The sequence below is a fragment of the Carassius carassius genome, chromosome 45 (assembly GCF_963082965.1).
Source record: "Carassius carassius chromosome 45, fCarCar2.1, whole genome shotgun sequence".
NCBI classification, from domain to species: Eukaryota; Metazoa; Chordata; class Actinopteri; order Cypriniformes; family Cyprinidae; genus Carassius; species Carassius carassius.
The window spans coordinates 23558417-23579157 of NC_081799.1; the positions used below are offsets into that span (position 1 = coordinate 23558417).

A 20741-nucleotide genomic window follows, 5' to 3' on the forward strand; every position below is an offset into this window, starting at 1 on the left:
TGGCTTGTTACTTTTAGGAAACCCTGTCCATGGTTTACCCCGGATTTACGTTTAATGAAAGCTGCCGGAAGACAATTAGAACGGCAGTACAAAAAATTTGGCCTGACGGTGCACAGGCTTCTTTACACTGAACAACAGTCTGCTTACCATTCTGCTTTGAATACTGCACGTAAGAGCTACTATTCAAGCATCATTGGTAACGCTGCAACAAATTCTAAATCGCTGTTTAAGACTGTTGACAATCTTCTCAAACCAACTAAGGTCGTTGTTCATTCCTCTGTTGAACAGTGCAATAAGTTTCTTCATTATTTCACTGGTAAGGTTGAGGATATATATAGCACTTTAAATACCATCACTCCTCTTGAGCTAGTTAATATCCAGCCTTCAAACTTCCCAACTATTACCTTTTCAAACTTTGAAATGGTCGGAGATGATTTAATTATAAGTACAGTGAAGTCCATGAACTCTACAACCAGTATTTTAGATCCGGTTCCCTGCTCGGTCATCATGAACTGCCTTGCATCAATCTTCCCTTTTATGACTTCAATTGTGAACTTGTCATTGACTTCTGGAATTGTTCCTCCAGAACTAAAAATAGCTGTCATTACACCAGTCCTTAAGAAGACTGGTTGTGATGTATCTGATTTATCCAATTACAGGCCGATTTCTAACCTCCCATTCTTGGCTAAAGTTCTTTAGCGTGTTGTGGCTGTTCAGTTAAATAATCACCTAGCTCTGAACAGTCTCTTTGAACCTTTTCAATCTGGGTTCAGAAGAGGGCATACTACTGAAACCGCTTTAATTAGGGTCATAAATGATCTTCTTATCACGGCGGATTCAGGTGCATGCAGTATTTTGGTCCTGTTAGACCTCAGTGCTGCTTTTGACACTATATGTCACTCTCTTCTGCTTGACAGGCTGGAAAATTGGTTGGGTCTTTCTGGAGCTGTCCTCAATTGGTTTTCGGTCTTATTTAACGAATCGTGCCCAGTTTGTTGGCTTGGGTAACTACAAATCAGATACCGTGCCTGTTCGACAGGGAGTTCCTCAGGGTTCAGTATTGGGTCCAATATTATTTAATATTTATATGCTTCCACTTGGGCAGATCATTAGGAAACATGGTCTTGGTATCACTGCTATGCTGATGATACGCAGATTTACATCACCACTAGTCCTGATGTCCATTGCTCATTAATAGCTTTGCGTGGTTGTTTAGCAGAGATCAGTAACTGGATGCATAACAACTTCCTGAAGCTGAATGGCTCCAAAACTGAACTGATGCAGATTGGTACAGTGGCAGCTACTTGTAAGGCCGAGCAGATCAGTTTGATTGTTGATTCCTGTACGGTAATCCCCACTTCACAGGTTCGAAATCTTGGTGTCATTTTTGATTCACAATTATCATTTGAAGCACACATAAAACACATCTCTAAAACTACATTTTTCCACCTGAGAAACATAGCTCGACTTAGACCTTTTCTCTCTTTTGCAGACACAGAAAGGCTTATACATGCCTTCATAACAACTAGGTTAGATTATTGTAATGCCTTGTTCTCTGGCCTTCCAGCTAAATCGTTGAGCAAGCTTCAGTATATACAAAATTCTGCCGCTCGTGTACTCACTTGTACTTCTCCTCGTGAACACATTACACCGGTTCATTCACAATTACACTGGCTTCCCGTAAATGCGAGAATTGATTTTAAAATTCTTATTTTAAACTACAAGGCACTTCATGGGACTGCACCTGAGTATCTTTGTGAACTCATCAGCCCTTATATTCCATCACGCTCTATTCGCTCTACTAACTCTCTTTTACAACCCGAATTCCGGAAAAGTTGGGACGTTTTTTAAATTTTAATAAAATGAAAACTAAAAGACTTTCAAATCACATGAGCCAATATTTTATTCACAATAGAACATAGATAACATAGCAAATGTTTAAACTGAGAAAGTTTACAATTTTATGCACAAAATGAGCTCATTTCAATTTTGATTTCTGCTACAGGTCTCAAAATAGTTGGGACGGGGCATGTTTACCATGGTGTAGCATCTCCTTTTCTTTTCAAAACAGTTTGAAGACGTCTGGGCATTGAGGCTATGAGTTGCTGGAGTTTTGCTGTTGGAATTTGGTCCCATTCTTGCCTTATATAGATTTCCAGCTGCTGAAGAGTTCGTGGTCGTCTTTGACGTATTTTTCATTTAATGATGCGCCAAATGTTCTCTATAGGTGAAAGATCTGGACTGCAGGCAGGCCAGGTTAGCACCCGGACTCTTCTACGACGAAGCCATGCTGTTGTTATAGCTGCAGTATGTGGTTTTGCATTGTCCTGCTGAAATAAACAAGGCCTTCCCTGAAATAGACGTTGTTTGGAGGGAAGCATATGTTGCTCTAAAACCTTTATATACCTTTCAGCATTCACAGAGCCTTCCAAAACATGCAAGCTGCCCATACCGTATGCACTTATGCACCCCCATACCATCAGAGATGCTGGCTTTTGAACTGAACGCTGATAACATGCTGGAAGGTCTCCCTCCTCTTTAGCCCGGAGGACACGGCGTCCGTGATTTCCAACAAGAATGTCAAATTTGGACTCGTCTGACCATAAAACACTATTCCACTTTGAAATAGTCCATTTTAAATGAGCCTTGGCCCACAGGACACGACGGCGCTTCTGGACCATGTTCACATATGGCTTCCTTTTTGCATGATAGAGCTTTAGTTGGCATCTGCTGATGGCACGGCGGATTGTGTTTACCGACAGTGGTTTCTGAAAGTATTCCTGAGCCCATTTAGTAATGTCATTGACACAATCATGCCGATGAGTGATGCAGTGTCGTCTGAGAGCCCGAAGACCACGGGCATCCAATAAAGGTCTCCGGCCTTGTCCCTTACGCACAGAGATTTCTCCAGTTTCTCTGAATCTTTTGATGATGTTGTGCACTGTAGATGATGAGATTTGCAAAGCCTTTGCAATTTGACGTTGAGGAACATTGTTTTTAAAGTTTTCCACAATTTTTTTACGCAGTCTTTCACAGATTGGAGAGCCTCTGCCCATCTTTACTTCTGAGAGACTCTGCTTCTCTAAGACAAAGCTTTTATAGCTAATCATGTTACAGACCTGATATCAATTAACTTCATTAATCACTAGATGTTCTCCCAGCTGAATCTTTTCAAAGAGCCTTTTCATATAAAGCCCCTAAGCTATGGAATGTACTTTCTCTGCACGTCAGAAATGCACCAACGTTGGGTGATTTTAAAAAATTGATTAAGTCACATTTATTCAAGACTGTCTTTCTATAATGAATTGTTGTATTGCTTTTGGTGTTTTGTTTTACTTTATTTATTACTTTATTACTGTAGCGCTTTGGGTTTAAGAAAAGCGCATTACAAATAAAATGTATTATTATTATTATTATGTATAATTTTTCTTATTTTATATATATATATATATATATATATATATATATATATATATATATATATATATATATATATATATATATATATATATATATATATATAAATATATATGAAGCCTTTAAGTGTCATCTGAAATAAAAAAAATTATCAGGCTCCTATATTTATGTTCAGCTGTTTCATTATATATATATATATATATATATATATATATATATATATATATATATATATACTTTACAACTTTATCCATGTTTATCCTTAAATTATAATTATTATCTGTTTTAATTCTTAATTATTCATGATTAGTTTACAGATGTGGACTTAATGAAATGTGCCTGATTTCTAGAAGTGGCTATTTTTAGATCTGCTCTGTTTTTATTTGAATGGTTTGAGGGCGTCTGTTTGTCACACTGATTAGAAATAGTAGGTTACAGCTGACTGTTTTTAAAGTTCAGTTGATTGATAGATCTCTCTCTCTCTCTCTCTCTCTCTCTCTCTATCTGTGCAGTTCAAGCGGATGTTGAACAGGGAGTTAACGCACCTGTCTGAGATGAGCAGATCTGGTAACCAGGTCTCAGAGTTCATCTCCAACACATTTTTAGGTAAACCATCAGTCACAATACACAATGCTTTTGACTTGTGAGTGTAAGGGTGAGGTTTGGAGCTCTGGCTCTCACATTCACACTTTTCCATTGTTTCTCCAGACAAACAGCACGATGTGGAAATGCCCTCCCCACAGACTCAGAAGGAGAAAGACAAGAAGAAAAAGCCCATGTGTCAGATCAGCGGAGTGAAAAAACTCATGCACAGCACCAGCCTAACCAATTCCAACATCCCTCGCTTCGGGGTCAAGACGGATACAGAAGACTCCTTATCCAAGGTGAGCGGCGTGACCCTATTTGAGTTGGAGAGCTGCTTCAAACACTGAACCAGATCATCTCAACTGAATACTGATTGGACCTGATCGGAGACTCTTGTAGACCTTGATGAAAGGTGCTTTTTGTGCAATGACGTAGGTAGATGACGTGTGATTGGAAAGATTACATACCCTGCTGAAAAGAGCAGCTTTGAGCAGTATGTGTTTCCATGCTGTTCACCAGGAAGCCTGTCGACCAGATTGGTTTTTAACACTTTGGTTGACACTTTGGTTAAATTGGTATTTCGGCCAAAAATGTATGGTTGCATCACTAGTCATTTAATTCAGCGGCATCACACACAACACTGTCTAATGATTCCCTGCTCTGTTTCAGGAACTGGAGGACATAAACAAATGGGGCCTTAATGTTTTTAAAGTCACAGAGTTTTCAGGCAACAGGCCTTTAACGGTGATGATGTACACTATATTTCAGGTGAGACCAAACATTCACCGATCACCTTTATTTACTTTGCTAATAAATGTCTTGCGGTGCACAATTCATCAATGTTTGTTTTCATAACTTTCTTCACCACTGATGTAACCGGTCACGTGAACTGGGAATAATTGCATTAACCAGTAATACCATAGCCTACTTTTTAGGACCCCGTCAAAACCTGTGTCATGATGTTAAATGTGTTGCATGTTATCAGAAATGAACACTTTATTCATCTTTCTGTTTTTCTCTCCCACAGGAAAGGGATTTACTCAAAACATTTAAAATTCCCTTGGACACTTTCATAACGTACCTGATGACCTTAGAAGACCATTATCATGCCGATGTTGCGTATCACAATAACATTCACGCTGCTGACGTCACCCAGTCCACACACGTGCTGCTCTCCACGCCTGCTCTGGAGGTGAGGGATGATGCTTTCCTTGCGCTTTTCAAAAGAAATGAGAACATTTATAGAAACTCGGGGTCCTTTGGAAAACATCTCAGCTGAGAACGTCTGCTGCCCACATCGACCTATTCATCATTCAACAACTGGGTGTTTGTTGGTCATTTCACAAGGTTCGACCATAACAGAGGGTGTTTACATACTGTATAGAGGGCTGAAAATGGACAAGCAACAACTAAATTATGATTTTTTTCTTTTTTGGGGTGCACCTGGCCTCGACTAACATTATAAGCTGATTAAAGGTGAAAAGTGTTGCACGTGAGCCCTTTAGTTCAGATTTGATTTGACCTTGTGTGCTACTTGCTGGATTTCTAAAAAGGTTATGTGGTGAAGATAATGTCTGCTCTCACTCACCGTACATCCACATGTTGTTCTCTTCCAGGCGGTTTTCACAGACCTTGAAATTCTCGCTGCCATTTTCGCCAGTGCTATTCATGATGTGGACCACCCGGGTGTCTCCAACCAGTTCCTTATTAACACCAGTAAGTGTGCTGTATGAATATATGGTTTATTCAAACCAGATCCAAACAAGTGAGCATTTGATGTGTTGGATTGCTTCTTATTGGATTATATGGATTATTAAAAATCATAACAACAACAATAAAGTTTTTCAGCAGATTAAAAAAAGATTGTCTGCAGCCATGCGTTTAGTGTAAATTTTAAAGGGTTAATTATCTATTTTAATTTGGTAAATATTATAATATCATTATTTAAATTCATACATATAATAATATCATTATAACAATCTTAAGTGTAAAAATATAATCATCTTATTATTTACATTTCTGTAACCTAAATAATTAAACTAGAAAATATAACTGGACAAAATATATATCATTATTTAAATGTATAAATACAATAATTATAATAATTATATTTGTACATTTTAATAATTATAGAAATAGATATAAAGAGAGTATCTAATTATTTAAAAGAATAAATACAATAATCTCATTTTATGTCTAAATATAATAATCTATTTACATTTCTGTAATCTATTTAAATCTGTAAATATAATAACCTAACTATTTAAATGTATAAATATAATAATCTCTTAATTTTATCAATTCAACATAATTATGTACATTTCTAAATATAAATTTCTAAATATAGTCTGATTACTTCTCAATATAATAATCCAGTTACTTAAATGTATAACAATAATAATGTCATTTTGTACATTTCAATTTGGTCCACAAAAAAATAATAATAATGTTTTATTAGGTATAAAGGTTATAGTGACTACTTGTAATTAAGCCATAAGGTATGTTTTATTTATTACCTAAATAATCATTTAAAATATAGACGCATAAGAGCACAAATTAATCAAGTTATTCTTTCTCTAAAAGTTCCCCTAAAAGCTAAGGTTAATCGTTACTTAGAATAATGAAATTATATTTTACATTTAGTCATTTAGCAGACACTTTTATCCAAAGTGACTTACAGCGCATTCAGGATACAATTTTTTTTACCAGTATGTGTGTTCCCTGGGATTTGAACCCACGACCTTCTGTGCTACTAACGCAGTGCTCTACCAGCGAGCCACAGGAGCACTAGAATACATAATTTGTCCATTTGATAAATAAGTATATATAATAATGCCCTGAATGGCATCTCATGAGGTTTGCATGGTAATGGATGGAACGGTTGGGAGCAGATCACTCAATCCCATCAGCACACATCTGTCTGTTACATAACTTTATTTTGACATAAGAAGTGATGCACCGATAGGACACGATGATAAACGCGACTCAGGCCTCATGGGATTTTGTGTGTCCGTCTCTCCTGCGTCACGCTGTAATCTCTCACAGACAGTGTTGACACAGCTGTTTGTCACGCTCGTCTACAGATTAGCACAAGGTCACAGAGTTTGCCGTGTTTTCTTCATGTCTGCAGACTCGGAGTTGGCCCTCATGTACAATGACTCGTCGGTGCTGGAAAACCATCATCTGGCGGTGGGCTTCAAACTCCTGCAGGAGGAGAACTGTGACATCTTCCAGAACCTGAACAAGAAACAGAGACAATCGCTGCGCAAGATGGTCATCGACATCGTACGTCCCGCTCAAATGACGTTTAGCTTTGATGATGCTCCATCTGAATCTGGCTCAAGGTTTTTCTCGCACGTTTCTCCCAGGTCTTGGCGACTGATATGTCCAAACACATGAACCTGCTGGCCGATCTGAAGACCATGGTCGAGACCAAGAAGGTCACCAGTTCTGGAGTCTTGCTCTTGGATAACTACTCAGACAGGATACAAGTGAGTATTTTTTGACTTCCTGTAAACTCTGGCTCTATCAAAACACTGCTGAGTTTGTTCAAGCGGCCCAACGTAGCCACTTCTGGCTCAGCCAATGGCATGAATTGTGGGCAGGACTTTGTGATTTGTTGACCAGTGGGGTACATTCACAGTCAAACTTCCAAAACAGCATAGTGTGATTTTAAATCATATTTATCAGAATTAATTTCAAGTCGACTTATTTTTTTAAAAACAATTGTTGTAATTGTTTGTAAATGTAATTAAGAATCAATTAAATTCATAAACTTCAATCTAATGAGATATTAAGTGTTTAACTTTTGTGATTTTATTATTTAACTTATTGTTTTGTTTTATACATGTGGATTTGTTTATAACAATTTCTCAGCAGCATCTGACACTTATGATTTAAATGGTAAATTAAGCAGAAACTATAAATTCTTGGAACTTCAATAACTATCTAATGGTTTTTTTTTATTATTTTGTTACTTTTTTTGTTATGATTCTGATTTGTTGTAAATATAAGATGATGTATTTTTCAGCTGCATCTGACTCATTTTACAATATGTAAATTGGAAATTCATAGTACTTCAATAACTATCTAATGAGACATTCATAAGGATTAACACTATTTAACAATTTTTTATGATACTGATTTTTGTACAAATGGGATGTCATTTTCTCAGCTATATCTGACATATTTTACAATATTTAAATTGTACATTCATCTGAAATTATAACTTGTTAATTCATAGAATTTCCATAACTATCTAATGGTAAGTTTAACATTTTAAATGTAGATTTACATTTTAATAGCTTACGAATTTGTTTTAATTATAGGATATCTTTTTCTCAGCTGCATCAGACACATTATTCAGTATTTCTTCTCAGTGAAGCATGTGTTGATGTTCCTCAGGTGCTTCAGAACATGGTGCACTGTGCGGACCTCAGTAACCCCACCAAACCCCTGCAGCTGTACAAACAGTGGACGGACCGCATCATGGAGGAGTTCTTCAGTCAGGGCGACCGAGAGCGAGAGCGAGGGATGGAGATCAGCCCCATGTGTGACAAACACAACGCCTCTGTAGAGAAGACTCAGGTAGCTTCATCACTTCAAAAAGGAACTATAGAGGTTCTGGATCTGTGTTTCTTCCTTCTACCCTACTATGAGTCAAAAATAAAATGGTTAATTGTAAGATAAAGTGAAAAAGAAGAGAAAGCATTGCAAAGAAAAATTGGGACAATTTTTTTTCTATGATATTGTTAAATCTTATAAACATTATGAAATCAACAGACAGAACTACAAATTATTTTTAATTTGTAGTTGAAGTTTTAGTAATTTTGTTCTATACTTTAGACTTTAATTATTTTTTGTTGAATATATGTGTGTGTGTGTGTGTGTGAATGATGCAATCTAGGAAAACCCAAAACATGGTGAAATTGGACTGTTTTTAGGTTTTGATACCATGTGAAAACCCTTTCCAAAGCTGCTATTATTTGTCCATTGCTTGAACGTAACACAAGTTATGGCTATTTGAAGTTGGTGATTGCTATGATTTTTAGGAATGTAATTTTGAGGAAAACGGGTTTAAAGTGAGACAGGTTTGACTTTCAATTCACTGGTTTAATGAGCGCCATCTGTCAGGAGCGCTATACTACATCAGTACACAAACAGACTAACGTTATCCTGAAGAGGACAGTTTTCCCTTGTTTATCTGATCAACCCTTGAATGTTTAGACAGCACGAATAGTGTACCTAGTCATTGGACTCCTTCTCTTTAGTGACTTCATCAGATCCTTTATCTCTTGGTGTGAAATAGTCCATTATAACCTCCTTTAGAGCACTGACATCACCACGATTGAGCAGACTGAGATGAGCAAGATTAAGTGACCAGCTACTTCAGACTGTGTTGTTCCATCTCACCATATTTCAAATAAAAACAAATAAACTTTGCATGCCGTACCTTTATTATAAATGTTAGGTGGTTTATTTTGATACTGTAGGTGAACTGTTTTTGTGGTGTAAAGCACCTCTGAAGCACATTCTTAACACGAGAGACACTAAACAAGTGAATTTTGCCAAGATATTTTCAGAGATAATAGACAAGATGTTATAGAGTAATAATTGAATGAAAACTTAATTTGGACCAAAAATTGACATTCCTTTCTCAAATCTCCTGAAAAGACATTCGACAAGTTTTCCCAGATCACATCACACACACACACACACACACACACACACACACACATATATATATATATATATATATACAAAATGAAAAATGTACACTTTAAATAGCAATTAATGCTATAGAAATATGAATCAAATGCAATCAGTGTAAGTGTAATTCTCACGGCCGTCTCTGTCTCCAGGTGGGCTTCATTGACTACATCGTGCACCCGCTGTGGGAGACGTGGGCCGACCTCGTCCACCCGGACGCCCAGGACATCCTGGACACATTAGAGGACAACAGAGAGTGGTACCAGAGCACCATCCCACAGAGCCCGTCTCCCGCTCCCGACCAATCCGAGGAGGGCAGCCGCTCCGCCGGAGCAGACAAGTTCCAGTTTGAACTGACGCTGGAGGAGGACGGAGAATCCGACACAGAGAAAGACAGCGGCAGCCAGGCCGAGGAGGAGGAGGAGGAGGATGAAGAAGAAGAGGACGACAACAGCTGTAGTGATTCCAAAACTCTCATCACACAGGACTCAGAATCCACTGAGATTCCAGAAGCGGAGGAGGGAATTTCAGAGGAGGTTTCCACAGAACCCAGCATGGTGGAGGAGGAGGAGGACGAGGACGATGAGGAAGACGAGGAGGAGCAGTCAGCAGACACGTAGCAGCACGTCTGGACTAGCTAAATTAGCTGCCGCGACACAAATATTTAATAATAGACAATGAAATTGAGTTCCAAAGCGCACGTTGCACTCCGAGACCTCGGCCGCTCCTGTCTCGCTCTCTTTCTCTTTTCCGTCTCTCTACGAGCTGCCTGGAGACGAGAGGACACTAAGACTTCAGTAGGTTGTTGTTTTATTTGCACTCAGGAATAATATTTAGTCCTCTGTTTTTTCAAACTTGGTTTTGTTTACCTCGTCCTCCTCTGTGGTTCTCTGTGGACAGTGACAGAGAGGAAATTCTCCGCACAAAGCAATCAGAGGAGACGCCAGCGGGGATTCAAAGAGACCTTATTTTCTACCTTTTAAGTCTTCCTAAACTTTTGACCGAGAAAAATTTCACAAAAGACAAAAAAAAGAACAGCCCAGAGCTGTCATGGCCTCTTCGATGATTTTGTACGGTATACATACAGATTTTTACATAATTACTTTTTAAATAACAAAACAGCAGCTGTGCGTTTTTGAGGAAACTCTGCGTGAAGAGTAACTTGCAAGTACGTGACATGGGTTGTGCGCTTGCCACCATATTCACATCACTGCTGTCCCACACCGTCCTTTCTGAAGCTGTCCTTACATCTTTATTGTCTCTTTTACTTCGTCAAACACTTTACCTCCAACGAGCCTCTAAATACACCTACAGATGATTTATGTGCGTTCAATTCATATCTGATTTATTTCTGCCTTGTTTTGGAGAGGTTATTTCAGCAACACTGCACTTGAAGCCTGTAAAAAAAAAATATATATATATATATATATGTATGTATGTATAAAATGTGTAACATATAATGTTAAAGTATTAACATTACAAGCACCTAATTAATATGAATACACATTCAGTCTTTTATACGTATGACGTGTGTGTGTCTTAATATTAATGCAAATAATATTTATTATTAAAATATTCATATACATTACAGGCATCAAGTAATGTGTTACCAAACATACAGCTTTTAAGAACTTTATTATTGACGTTAATCAACATTCAAAGAGTTCTTGGTTTGTTTAATGCAGTTCAGACTGACACAAACATCCTGGTCATGGGTGCATCAGACATTCAGCCATTTATTTGCAGCACTTCCATTATAAAGACATCTGGAGATTTTTTTATAGCGTGTGAGACTGATTTTCTTTCCTTTTGCCTTATTCAGTTTTCACCTGCTGGATCTCACACGCTGAGTGACTGAAACTAAAACCACAAACTCCCAGAAACCACATCCATCCTGTGCATGCGTATTCTACAGTCGGAGAGTATTTGTCATGCAATGCCTTTAAAAATCCCCTGTTTCCCCATCTGTCATGATTCATTAGATCAGAGATCTCCTCTTAGGGCTAGATGCAGTTTAGCGTCAAAATCCACATTTCCATTTCATGCCCAAACTTCCCTCGCGCTCCAGACACGCACTATGTGACACATGGCTTTTAATAAGGACTTATTTATATCTGTATATGGTTTTAATTTATTTTTTGGCTTCTGTTTGAAAGCAGTACTGTAGCATAGAGCGTGTGGACTTGCAAGTTACTGGCCTCCTGTTTTTGGTCGTGTACATAGAACAAACTTTTTAAAGTCTGGAGTTAATATAATACGCTCACAGAAACTTGAAACCTGGCTCGAGTTGAACTGATTCTGTTATTTAAGTTTGTGCCATGATATTCTTTCCTCACCAGATGACCTTACCTGATTATTTTTTTTTGTTATATATAGATATATTTTTTGTTTGTTTTTTCCCCCGCTGTTTACAACAATGTATTTATTTTGCTGTATATATTGTAATGTTTGTTGTAAATGATGACAGATTCTAAACTTCATCCAGATGGAGTTGCTGTATTTGGTAAACTCTTGTTGAGAGAATGTTTATTATTATAAATAATATCCAATGTAAAAACAAAAAAACGACGATGACGATGATAATATTCTGTATAAAACGAGAAGGTCACCTTCAAACGTGTTTCTGGAGATCTGGGGAAAGCCAAACCATTAGAGACGAGTCACGCTGGTGTTTGGCCCCAGGGCTGTGCCTTAACTTAAAAACTCTTTGTTTGTGTCTGTCTGGTCTCTTTACGTGTTTCAGAGAACGATGTCTGCTGCCAGGGTATCAGGGCATCTTATGCGCCGCATTTAAAGCTAAAGCTTAGGATGCCTTGGGTTACTTCTTTTCATTTGTAGGTCCAAAAAAAGTGGCACAGCGGCTGCAATAGTCCCAGGACGGATCGGTTTGCCCTAGAGGTGCTTGGCTGCTTGTGATCTTTTACTTTCATGCTTTTCTTTAACTTCGTTCAGGTACCATCTGCTACCTTCATCTTATCCAGCCTTGTAGATGTGCTTATGCACTAAACTGAACGAGTCCTAGAGTTTCAGATGTTAGATGAGCATACTTTCTGACACATACTGTAGATTTTAGCAGCCCTGGACCAAAGCCAATCGTGGCTATTATTATTAATTACTGCTATTTTTTCAGTGTCATTAAAAGGTTAACATTTGATAAGTTCTGCTGATTAAAAACTGAAACACTTCTTTCAGTCTCTTACAGCCTTTTGCTGGTACTGTAGATCCATCTCCCATCGGTTTCAAGTCCATAAACTCATAAACTACAAGAAAAAAGACAGGAAAAAAAAACATTTTATATGCAACAAATGAAATAAAAGCATGGGTTGATTCCACACGTGTGTTTGGTGTTTGTATCTGTCGCAGATGTGAAGCTTGAGATGTCTTGGTAAGCTGAAGAACATGATTTGCTTTGGTTGCTCAATATCCTGATGAGCTAAAGCGAAAGTCTTGTGAGGTCTTCGCGGTTTCTGCGCCATCTAGTGGACGCGCAGCGAACAACATGCGTCACTCTCAAGGTTTGCTCTAGTTTTCGTTCAGAAGAGGCTCTTGCATTAAATACTAAGTACAATTTTATATACTGAGCCTTTTATTTTTTACAATATAATATAAATGAATAAAAATTATAAATAAAGAAGATTTAATATTCTGCATCAAACACCGTAGGAACCGAGCTGAAATTAACGTGTGAAATCAGTCACGCTAATGTATTTTTAGTAATATAAACTGGACATTTTTAATGGATCTAAAATCTAACTAAATATAGTCAATATTATATCCTTTATAATGCAAAATTATCTGAAAAAGAACATCAGCGTCTTCAGTTGAATATAAAGTAAAACTGTAGAACTGCCTCCACCTGGTGGCCACACAGAGTAACTACGTTTCCAAGCGACTGATAAAAAGTAGTAGTAAATATATTATTTTTGAGATTTATAATCTTTTCAATTTATGTTTCATAAATTAAGGTTTAAGTTTCAATTTATGTCACCATCTAAGATTAATCAGTTCGTTGATATGCGCTTATAATAATAATAATAATAAGAGATTCTCTCTCGCGGTCTCTCTCTCTCTCTCTCTCTCTCTCTCTCTATATATATATACATATATATATATGCGTGGTTTTATATTTATATCAATAAATGAATTACATCGTGTCGTCTCTATGTGATAAAGGTAATACTGTGGCAATAATATTGGCATTTTTAGTACTCTTACAATGTATGCATGGATATCACGTGGGTATAAAACTACTGTATGCTTGCTATCGTTCATCTTTAAATGGTAAAATAGGAAGAAAAAAAAACCTTACCTTATAAACATTTACCATGGTAATCAAGGTTCTGCCTAAACACCCTATCATCACTGCTACAAAGAAATAAACCTTAAAATCAGACTCCGCTATGGTCGAAAATATGCTGGTATGGTATAATAATGCGTTTTAGTTCAGTTTAAACCACTGATATAAATGCGAACATAAAAATTTATGTAGAGTTATTCACCGATCAAACATTTTGTAATATAGATTATAAGATCCATTCATTCGATTGATTTCACTGCTGACTACATCCTGAAATGATGCTGCTGAAGCACTGAAAAAAACGTCAGATAATCTTTTTTTTAATGTAGAATAAGGATGCAACAGTCGGATTGAGCTAAATACAATTTTTTGTTTCGGTTTTGTTTGTGTTTTTGTTTCTCAACGGAATGCATTGACTCAAAACGAGCTTTACCAAACTGATAGAAATCGAGGCGAGCATCTCTTTAGAAATGAATGTGCTTTGTCATGCTTGTCCTTACCCTTTACTTCCGGTAGGTGGCAGTGAAGCCAAAACAACGCCATTAAACTGACCTTTAAAGTGGAAAAATCATTGAGGAATCAAATATTCCTTAATCTTCTGAGATGTGTTAATTTGAAGTGAATAGACCATTTGTTGCTTACGGTAACTTTAATACAGTATGCTTTGTCTAAGTATGTCTAAGTTAGACTCGTCCAGAATGATCGTCGTGACGTATTATGTGCAATAAAACACAAACATAGCAATTTAAGATTACCTCTAGTGAGTATAAAGACACGTATTTTCACATTGTATATAATTATCAAGAAACCTACTCAGGGGCGATTTCTAAGATTTTCATTTTAGGGGGACTCAGGCCCAATGAGGGTATATATAAAAAAATACAATTAATATATAAATAAAATACAAAATGTTTGACTAAATAAGGTAGGGTGTATACTAAACTTAATGCAGTATTCCACTGTATTGCATAGATAGATATAACATTTGAGTACTGAATAAGCCAAATACAAACCTTAAAAACCCGTTTACTGTACAAACACAAAATTTTACTGTTTGTTTGCATTTCTAGTACAACCCTCTTTGTTTAGCTCAAGTAGCCTATACAAACCTCTTTGCCACATGCACTGTGATATGTTTTATATTTAATGTATTTTTAAAATAAAAATGGCATGATCGTTTTATAAAGTGTGTTTATGCGTGTTCATTTTCGCTTGAGGAAACAGCTGTGGTGTGATGAGGGGTGAAAACTTTACAGTAGATGGGAAACCGATTGCAATCGCCTTTATATTTTGTAAACTGTATTAATGACAAAGAACTGCACAGATGCAGATATTATAACAATCTATCGTTAAATGTACTCCTCCTCTGTTTCTCAGTCTCCTGATTGAAGAACACGCTGGAAGACGGGGAAGAGCCGATTGACTAGGCATTTACGAATTCGTACAGTTTATGGAGCTTATCGCAAAATTTTATGGGGGCTGAGTAGTCAAAAATGGCCTAGCGATGCGCGTGTACCTGCTCAAGCAAAATCAGCATCGAGTGTTCACTTTCAGCGCTGAGGAGTGTTGAGAAAAGAAACCTCGCAGGGGAGGCTAGCCTCTCTTCTGGTATATCAACCAATCATAGAGATGTAAATTACGTGATATTAGTTTGAACGTCTCCTGCTGCACTGATAATGTACCACTTATGAGTATCAATATTGTATATTTGATCGCCAAACAGATTTATCATTCAAACAGTTTATTCATAAATTAAAAATAAAGGGAGAACACACCTAAGCTAGGCTAACGTTACAGCAGTCAGCTCTTTTAAAAGGTGCTATATGTAAGTTTTTGACTCTACTAAAGCAAACTGTGTGTCAAAGTTACTTTTCTAAGCGATGTGCCTTGAATAAATCTACCGCATCACCCTGATTCCCTCGTTGGAAACCCAGTAGGGGTTGATTATTGCGAGCGTTTATCGCCAAGGTTTTTCGATTTGGGGCAGCTGTGGCCTAATGGTTAGAGAGCTAGACTAGTTACCAGAAGGTTTGAGTCTCGGTACTGGCAGGAGTTGTAGGTTGGGACAGTGGCGGCTTCAGACAATTTTGATTGGGGGGGCAATGGGGGGTCCTGGTCATTTCAAGGGGGGTCTCATGAAAACCAACAAAAAATACAGTGGACACAGCTAACAACTGCATATTACTGCTACTAAACAACAAAAACAACACAGCATATCGACTACTTTGTTTTTAATTAATTAATCAATTGCAGTTTGCAAACAATATGCTCAAACTTTAAAGGGCTGGTTCACCCAAAAATTTAAATTGTGTCATTAATGACTCACCCTCATGTTGTTTCAAACCCGTAAGACCTCCGTTCACCTTCTGAACATAGTTTAAGATATTTTAGATTTAGTCCGAGAGCTCTCGGTCCCTCCATTGAAGCTGTGTGTACGGTATACTGTCCATGTCCAGAAAGGTAAGAAAAACATCATCAAAGTAGTCCATGTGACATCAGAGGGTCAGTTAGAATTTTTTGAAGCATCGAAAATAAATTTTGGTCCAAAAATAGCAAAAACTATGCCTTTATTCAGCATTGTCTTCTCTTCTGGGTCTGTTGTGAGATTTCAAACCACAGCAGTTTAGTGATATCCGGTTCGTGAACAAATCATTCGATGTAACCGGATCTTTTTGAACCAGTTCACCAAATCGAACTAAATCGTTTGAAACGGTTCGCGTCTCCAATACGCATTAATCCACAAATGACTTAAGCTGTTAACTTTTTTAATGTGGCTGACGCTCCCTCTGTGCAGAGACCTTTGGAGGGGCAGGTGCTCAAAGTAAAAAAGGGGCACATGGAACAAGGCTTTAAATGGCGCTGTTCAAAATATCAATACAGCAATATATTGTGATGCATTCCTTGCTGATTCGCGTATCGATATGGATGATTATGTATTGATACAGCAGCAAATGCTTTGATGCAGTTTTGAAAAAGAAACAATAGAGAAGACAATTTTAAGTTTAAAATAATAATAGCTCTGGGATTAGAAACTGAAATGTCTTAAATTGACCCAACCTGATGGCTTTTTCTTCTCTGTTCTACAGAATAATTAAAAACAGTGGTTATAGTAAAAACTATAGAAAACACTTGTGCCTCTACATTTTCCTCTTTTTCTTCCTCCATCTCCATCTCCTCATCTGGTCTATTACTTTCCACTCTCTGTCCATCTAGGAACAAGGCTCAATTTACTATTTCAGCATTAATCTATTATTTTAACCATCACTACTACTCTTGCACCCAATCAATAAGTCCACCTTAAATATTGATACAAAACATTAAAAAACTGATACACTGGAATATAGCGATTAATATTATTATTACTGTTGTAGTTGTTGTCTAAAATTGAACACCTTTGCAATGTAAACAAATGACAGGCTGCATTTGTTATTCATATCCTTCACACTGCACTTTGATGGCAGGTATATTATGCATTTTTTTATTGGCATTGATATTTATACATTTATTTCCAGAGAGATATTATTGAGTTTACAGGCTAAAGTGGTCTTGTTGTAAACACTGTTGCTATTGTAGAAAAAAAAATATTTGCGTCACATTTAAAATATAATTAGATTTTAATTCATTTCTGAATTGTTTTTATTTTTATAATGATAATTCAGAGAATGAGAAAATCTGAATAAGCCTTACCAGTGTTGTGATAATTATTTTTAAGGCACTCTACGTGTTAAAAAATAAATAAGTACTGTAATATAATAAAAGTTCAGTCAAATAACATAAAAAAGACCAGACCCCTCGATGCCACTACAGGCTACACACAGCAATATAAACAACATATCTGCATGTTCTCACATCACATCGTTCTTGTAAAATAATAAGTAAATAAACATCAAAATCACTTCGCTGAGAATGAAACACCACTTACTGGCTGCCACGGTGTTGAAAATATCCTCTAGCAATTAAAAAATGCGCGTGCGGCGTGAGGAATCCCGGTCGGATGAGGTCAGCGTCGTCAGGTGAAAGGTCGTCATGTTGGTCATTTTATTTACGGCTAAATTATTATTAATAAATTGTACTAATGTTATGATTGGGCGTGGGCAGGCATTCACAAAAGGGAATGTTATTACAAAAAAAAAAAAACCGAGGAAATTTTGCCTTGACAAATGGGCACTTAAGGGGTAAAGGAGCAGGTGCTCAAGTGAACCGGTTCTTTCGGACAGTTCGATCAAATAAACCATAGACAGTAAAAGAAATGGACACAGCGACTCCATTGGATTCAACGGAGACAAATGAAGTCAATTAGAAGCACGCACTTCCTGGAGGTCGGGCGTACTGCGCAGACTCAAACTGAGCATGATGACAGATGTCACGTGAGCAACCTGTAAATCTTCTAACCACTGTGCCAAGAGAACATAGGCGTCGATTTCGGGGGGGACGGGGGGCAGATTTCGTCATGAGTCATTTTGTACCCACCACCTTTTTTTTTTTTTTAAACCTCGAGTTCTGCTGCTGCGCTGGCTACACGCTTTTCTGTTCATTAAAACTGCAACAACTGTAACATTGGGATACGTTCTATGTTGGGGGAGGGGGAGTCATCGTGTCACTGTTATTATTTTCTCTATATGCCGGTTTCAACGGCAACAACATAAACAAACGTTACAGCGCATGCGCGCTTTTGCGGACCTAACTTAACTTCCGGTAGACTTCCAAATAGAATCAATAACATCAGCCAAGTCCCTCTAGAGTAGATATTTTTTGATAACAAACAAAATATGTTTGCTGCATGGATCAGGCGGACTTAATGAGAATGCAAATCCATTCTTTGCCAATAGGAGATGTTTTAAAGCATAGACATAAAGCGCGAGAAATGGAGGTTTCCCCAGTAACAGCTGTAAACAAAGTACGCTCACACACGCTGCTTTATCAGGCATATAACATGCAAGTCTTCCTTCAGAAATACAGCGATATAAAAAACACCTGTGCCTCGTTTTGATATTTAAACATATAAATGTAAGGGATTATTATTATTAAACGTGCAGTACATAACGTTACTCATGTTTATTCAGCGAAGCCTTTTTGAAAATCGATCAGTTTTAAAATTGTGGTGAGTTTCCAAAAATAAATAAATGTATGGGAAACACATCCCGCAGCACAACCACCTGAGCCCTCAGTCTACTCATCGCCTTGACTTTAACCGCGTTTGTAGAAGGCACTGCAGCCAGACCGATATACACAACACAGACCGGAAGTTAACTTAGGTCCAGGCGCGTGCGCCCGATGAAACCGTCTATATGACTATCGCGCTTCTTTTTTTTAAAGAATGTTTTTCAAATGAGTTGACAGTTTGGAATGGACAGTGAACGAGCGGGAACGAGGCTACCTAGTCTTTGCTGGGTTTGGCCAGAATTTCTGGCGAATGTATCATAGACGAGCAAGTCATTTAGCCTTCATACAATATCACAAGGTTGCATCCTAGTGCCATGGACTATAACATATCAAAGTGATAACTTGTAGAACAAATGGATGTTGTTGTACACACAGCAAGGGTCTGCAGACCATTGACACAAAGGTAAGACGCGATAACTTATGTTTATTAAGATTTGCTGGTATTATGGCTAGGTCTTGTGCATTTGCACACAAGGGATCGGCTGTTTTAATTCTTCTCTTGCAATTAATGTTACGTTAGACTTCCTTAGCCACCAACTTAATTAGCTAGTTACGGTTTGCGTTCATACAGCAAGTGTTGGGGAAGATGATTGTTGAGTAGTCAGTATCTTGTTTAATTATTGCTTGAATCTATTGCTGAATTCTGAAATAGTTGTGATGATGATGATGATGATGATGATGAGGAATGGATCAAGTTTTAGTCAAAATGCCTGATGTAGATTGGATGGATGCATGTTGTTGTGAATTGAGAGCAGTCAGATCATGGTGTGATAGTCAATAGTGTTCATGTGCTACACGTATTTTTGCTTTTTCAATCTTGATAAAATTTGTAGTGCTTAAGTTGTGTTTTGTGTAGATATGGTAAATTGTACTGGGAATTAAATCAAATTATTACATGGCTTGGTTGAATTCCACTGTAGAATGAAGTCTGTTATTTCTTGATAATAACACCGTTGCCATGAAAAACAGAGCGTTGGTATGGACGCGGCAGGATTCTAATCGTAGAGACGGAACTATTTTCTTTAGCGGAAGCAATACAATCGTGTTTAAATCAATAAACTCTTTTTTAAATCAATATTTTGTGTCAAATTATTGATTTATTTGGTGGGTAGCCATGTAATAAGCGGGATAATGTAGAGCGAGGCCCGATTTTGGGTTAGATTTTTTTCCCCGTTTTCAGTGGTTATAACAAAGCAACATGAAAGAGAAATTTGGTAATCATTGTTTAGGTACATTAAACCACGTCATGGCCATGTCATATTGTCAACATGGTACTTATATGATGATATGAAGCAGATTAGTGGGTCATATATCATATGTCTAATGCTTTGTACGGCTTTCTTCTTCATAAAACGAGTCGGACATCATCACATTTTTGTATACATTTTTATTTATTTACATTAATAAGATACAGGACGTCTTTCAAAACATGACCTGCGCGAAAGAGAAAAAAAAATGCATCATTGTACCCACCACTTCTGAAAATGCACTTCTGAATGCGTCTCTGTCCCCACCACATTTCAAACCAAACTGACGCCAATGCAAGAGAAATCTGAATCTTACAGAGAAG

General features: G+C 37.4%; 1 protein-coding gene across 11 annotated transcripts in view; it reads left to right on the plus strand.

Moving 5' to 3' along the window:
* LOC132127716 (cAMP-specific 3',5'-cyclic phosphodiesterase 4D-like) overlaps positions 1-11044 on the plus strand; it is a 244931-nt gene extending 233887 nt beyond the window's left edge. For all 11 annotated transcript variants that reach the window (XM_059539760.1, XM_059539759.1, XM_059539761.1 and 8 more), the window contains 9 exons: positions 3930-4023; positions 4126-4301; positions 4672-4770; positions 5030-5194; positions 5619-5718; positions 7133-7287; positions 7371-7493; positions 8407-8589; positions 9864-11044. In XM_059539760.1, coding sequence (XP_059395743.1) covers positions 3930-4023; positions 4126-4301; positions 4672-4770; positions 5030-5194; positions 5619-5718; positions 7133-7287; positions 7371-7493; positions 8407-8589; positions 9864-10331 — 1563 coding nt within the window. In that variant the 3' untranslated portion in view covers positions 10332-11044. The remainder of the gene's footprint in view (positions 1-3929; positions 4024-4125; positions 4302-4671; positions 4771-5029; positions 5195-5618; positions 5719-7132; positions 7288-7370; positions 7494-8406; positions 8590-9863) is intronic.
* Positions 11045-20741: the final 9697 nt, after the last annotated feature.